The sequence below is a fragment of the Lates calcarifer genome, linkage group LG7_1 (assembly GCF_001640805.2).
Source record: "Lates calcarifer isolate ASB-BC8 linkage group LG7_1, TLL_Latcal_v3, whole genome shotgun sequence".
Taxonomy (NCBI): domain Eukaryota; kingdom Metazoa; phylum Chordata; class Actinopteri; family Centropomidae; genus Lates; species Lates calcarifer.
Genome location: NC_066839.1, coordinates 19,441,783 through 19,446,973, shown reverse-complemented (window position 1 = coordinate 19,446,973; position 5,191 = coordinate 19,441,783). Strand labels below are relative to the sequence as shown.

Genomic DNA, 5,191 nt, shown 5'->3' with positions numbered 1-5,191 from the left:
CATTTGCGCATGCTAATATGGACATTGAAATATTTACTGGTCACTGGTCCACTTTAAAGACACACTGACTCCATTTGTCTCAGTCACTCATGTTAGCATTGGCTAAATTTAACAATGTATAAATGCAGCAAACAAGGTCTGTGGATTGTGATCTGCATCACTTACAGTGTAGTTGCTCTATGTATAAACCTGCAACAGCCAGTATGGATTGGAGGAATGATAATAGTAACCAGTAAGTCTTTCAAAATACAGTGCATATAGGCATTTGATTATTATCTTAAGACATAGTTGAAAATTGGGAACATAGGTGTGTGGAAGGGATCTTTTATATTTTTCTATTGGAAAGTACAAAGTCAAAGGCCATACTGTAGCTTCAGCAAAACCATTCAAGGAATATAATCACAATTGTTACCTGATTCCCTGTCAAATAGTATAAGTGCAAACTTTAAGGCAGGGACTTCTTGTGATGGCATAAATTCAGGTAAAAGTATTTAACTTTAACTTATTTGAAAGGACAGTGTCTGTGGCAGAGCCACAGAACAGAATGCCCTGCCTAAAAAGGCTGTTGAACTAAACTGCTTTCATAAAACAGCTCTATAAAACAATCTTTAACAGATTCTAACTTTTGAAGATTCATCTGTTATCTGCATGATTATTTAATGCCAGTTTTTTATTTTTATTTTACTGTTTTTAGTATTAATTAAGTATTAATTAAAAAAAATACTCTTGTATATACAATAATTTTGCACAGTAAACAGTATATATATTATGTTTCTGGTTTCAAGCTTTATCATTATTGTAAATTTGAAATATTAATTTTTATTATTTTGAGCATTTACAACAAAATTTCAATGGAGTTTGGAGTTAGCAAAATCACCTTGAAATATTTTCCCAGAAATTATCAACCTGAAAGCTGATCTGAACCAGCTGTAAAAGAAAGCATAAATGAATGGATTAAGCATTGAATTTGACAGTGTCAGCCAGTTAAGCATTTCAATCACAGAAATTGGTGTTACATTGTATGTTAAAGGCTGAAAGATGATACAAAGGAAGTAAGGAGTCCAACATAACAGGAAAACTCCCATAACAGTAGCCAGAGTTTTGGTGGCCTTTCTCTCCATCTTACTGACAGTTGCTCCAGACTTTGCACCCTGACATGTTGTGTTGTGGATGCTGTTTGCCTGTCTCTGAGCAACAAGGAAAATTTTCAGGTAGATACTAAGCATTATAATGACAGGGATATAAAAAGAGAAAATACATGCCAGAGTGGTTGATATTAGAGCATCAATTAAACAACTTTCTTCACACTTTCCTTGATTAAAACCCTGCAATTATGATGCCAATTCCAATTAGAGCTGCAACTCCCCAGCTCACCAGGATCATGATTATGATAACACGATCATTTACTTTACTTTTATATGTCAGGGGCTGACAAACTGCATAATATCTGTCAATAGAAATACAACATAAGTTTAAAATAGAAGCTGTGCTCAGTGTAACATCAAAACATCCTCGTATTTTACAAAATAAACCTTCATGATACCAACATGAGGTTACAGTGAATGCCATGCTGAAAGGAAAGACTAAAACTCCTACAAGCAGGTCAGCCACAGCCAGAGAGAGGATGAGGTAGTTAGTGGGGATGTGTAGCTGTTTGAAATAAATGATGGAGATTATTACAAGAAGGTTTCCACATATGGTGACAAGAGACAATGAACCAAGGAAAACATATAATAATACACATATTATTGAAGGGTTGTTTGTAAATATGTACGTTACATTATTTGATTCATAGCAGGGATGCATGTCCATTAACAGTGTAAGTCCCATTGGCAGACAACTCTAATTCCATGTGTCTTGGTTCTGCAATTAATAATCTGAAAAAAATGAGAAAACATGTTAATACTTGAATATTTACTTCAGTATGTGTACCCAAAATAACATCAATCGTTATAAGAAACAAAACAAGAGGATTAAAAAACATGAAATATTTGTAGTTAAGTTTCATACCGTATGCCTCAAGTTAGTCCATGCATCAGTGTTGATGTGTGTCCTCAGTCACTGTGCCACTGTGTAGAAATTCTGGACCTGTTATTTAAAAGAATCAACTCCCACCTAATTAGAAAAATTAATGCCAACATTTCCTGACCAATCAGATGGTTTTCACTACATTCTGTTTGCACATGGTATGAGTAATAACACCCTATGTGTGTGTTCTTGGATCTGTTTTCAAAGTAACTTTTTAAAAGTAATTAAATTTTTACTCAAAAGCTGTATATACCTACCAGCTAAAGTATCTAACTATGAACATGCTCCACTGTCATGAATCAAAAATAGCAAAGCAAAAAAGCGAGGCTGAGTGTCAACTCTTTATTTATTTTTTCCCACTCAACAGTTTTGAGAGTTATGGCTATCAAATGTGTTTTGCCTACATGTGGACCTCTTCAAATTCAAATCAAGCTGAACCTGAGATTATTTACTGTGGCAGACATACAGTACTTTTACAGTATTTTACACTGTTTAAGCGCAAGGTTACTGAAAGCAAAGTACATTTGACATAATTTTTAAAAAAGTACAGATTGTTTGATTTGCTCAGTCAAGTGGCATAGGGACCATTGATGTGGCATCTGATCCTTTGGTACAGTGCCAAAGGAAAGCAATGTAATAAAAACAAAAGTAAATAAATAAATATTAAGCTTAACATCAATAAGCACATCTGTGAACTTATGCTCTGGCTAGTCTCATTACAACCATCTGCAGGCACTGAGTTTCTATTCTCATATGCAAACGTCAGTGGTCATCTGCATGGATAAGTATGGAGGCTTGGATTGTTTGGGCTAAATTTCACAGTTGTGTCCCTAGAAACACAAGATTTTATTTCAAAATTCTTATTTATTTGTGGGTTATTACAAACATATCTAATGAAGTTATTCTAATTAAGGTTCGAGAATAAGGCCACACCACTCTCTCACTAATAATCACCTGCTCCTCGCCCATTAAACCACCTGTGTCTCAATTGTTCAGTCATGAGGCTTAGGCCATCCACCCCTCCACCTCCCATTCACTCCCAATCCCACCCATTGAGGCATGAGGTCATCCCTGAATCATCATTCACCTGCCACAACCTCCAGTCTGCCCTTAGTGAGCTCAAGACAGTGGACAGACTTCTTGCTAAAGGAGTTGACGACAGCTTTATGATAGGCCAATTAGCTGTCTCTTCCTTCCCAGTTTATTGCATCAGCTCCATCGGCTACCATATTAAGCATCTACAGCCTCATACCTAGTCAAGATTTTTCCATGCATTATAGCACAATTACCCATGCCATTAATCTCATCCGTCTTGCTGGCCATGGTGCCTTCTTGTCCAAAGCAGACATCATCAGTGCCTTCAAGGTTTTGCCCACATCCAGATTTCTGAAGGATATTTGAGTGCTAGAACAGCCCTAAAATATTCAACTCTGTTTCTGAGACACCGTGCTTGATCCTTAACAACCACAAACTTCCATATGTTATTCATCTTCTGAATGACCTCTCTCACTGTCACACCATCATCATCGTCTCCTCAAAGTCCAATTTTGCTGCACAAACTCAATATTAAATCATTTGAAAATCATTTGCACAACATGCAATTTTTCTATTTTGCACTGAATAATTAATCATTTCAGAAGGGTTTAAGTTCCTCTGAAAACAAGTTCATCACTGCAGTTTATTTGAAGAATTTTTTTAAGTTCTTGTGTCCTTTGGCCAGTGCTGATTCCTTCTAAAATTATCAAATGGCAAGTAGAAAATCTTTAAATCCACTGCTTTACTCTTCATCAACCTGAAAGAACCACCTGCAGACAACACCTGCCACCTATGGGCCTATGGGATTGGGTTCTGGCCTTGAATCTCTGGACCACCACCTCAAAGTAAACTCCATTACTCTCTGCTCATGACTTGGCTGATGTTGTGTAATGATAGTTAATATTTCAATATCAGTCATAGACAGATAAAACAAGAACAAATTGTCTGCAGAGGGTCTTGCGATGGGCACACCAGCGATCTGAGGTGTGCCAGGACCAGTCTCTCCATGACCTTCATGATGTGAGAGGTCAGTGCCACTGGCCTGTAATCCTCCAGTGCAGCAGGACGTCCTTTTTTGGGCACTGGGACCAGGCAGGATGTTTTCCCAAGCACTGGCACTCTCTGAAGGTGTAGGCTCAGGTTAAAGAGGTGCTGGAGAACACATAGCTGACTGGAACATGCCTTCAACACGCGAGGGCTGATGCAGTCTGGTCCAGCAGCTTTCCTCTGTTTAAGCCTCTCCAGCTCTCTCCTCACCTGGCTAGATGTGATATGGAGTCCAGGCTGGGGGGTGGGGGGAGTATGATGGTGCCTGACCATTAACGGCTTTGTAGATAAGGAGAAGGATTTTGAATTCTATTCTGTATTTGACTGGGAGCCAATATAGAGAGGCTAACACAGGAGAAATATGGTCTCTTTCTCTAGTTCTTGTCAGTAAATGTGCTACAGCATTTTGGATCAACTGCAAAGTCTTTAGAGACTTGTTGGGGCAGCCTGATAGTAATGAATTACAGTAGTCTAGCCTGGAAGTAACAAATGCATGGACTAGTTTTTCTGCATCCTTTTGAGACAGAACATTTATGGCGATATTATGCAGGTGAAAGAAGGCAGTCCTAGAAGTTTGTTTTATGTGTGAGCTAAAGGACATATCCTGGTGGAAGATAACACCAAGATTATTTACAGTGGAGCTAGAGGCCAGGGCAATGCCATCTAATGAAACTTATATATGTGGGTCAATAGTAGGTCTGAAAGACAGAATGATTGCAGTGTTTGAAAAAACAACATCCAGTGACTGATATGTTAATGTTTAAATTGTGAATGTATAACTGAACTGTTAACCTTGAGGTTTGATTTTCAGACTTAAGACAAACTTCGCCCAGTATGTTGGGAGAGACCAGGTGACGGAAGATATAACTTTATTTGTCAGGCTCTCAGTTTTATATTTCCCCTGGTAATCCATTGAAGAGTGGTCAAGATATTTCACTTTGAAGCACAAATATTAATCTGTTGGTTGTGCTGGAGGAAAAGTCATTTCATCACCAAAGTCAGTAGGATTCATTCTCTGTGGAACATAAATATCTGTAATAAAATGTATGCCTAGCCATCATTTGGGGATAACATTACAGAG

General features: G+C 37.8%; 1 protein-coding gene across 1 annotated transcript; it reads right to left on the bottom strand.

Moving 5' to 3' along the window:
* Positions 1-848: 848 nt before the first annotated feature.
* LOC108895857 (trace amine-associated receptor 1-like) lies at positions 849-1,806 on the bottom strand. The gene is given in 2 exon segments (XM_051072083.1): positions 849-1,320; positions 1,322-1,806. Coding segments are annotated over 2 exon segments (957 nt in total).
* Positions 1,807-5,191: the final 3,385 nt, after the last annotated feature.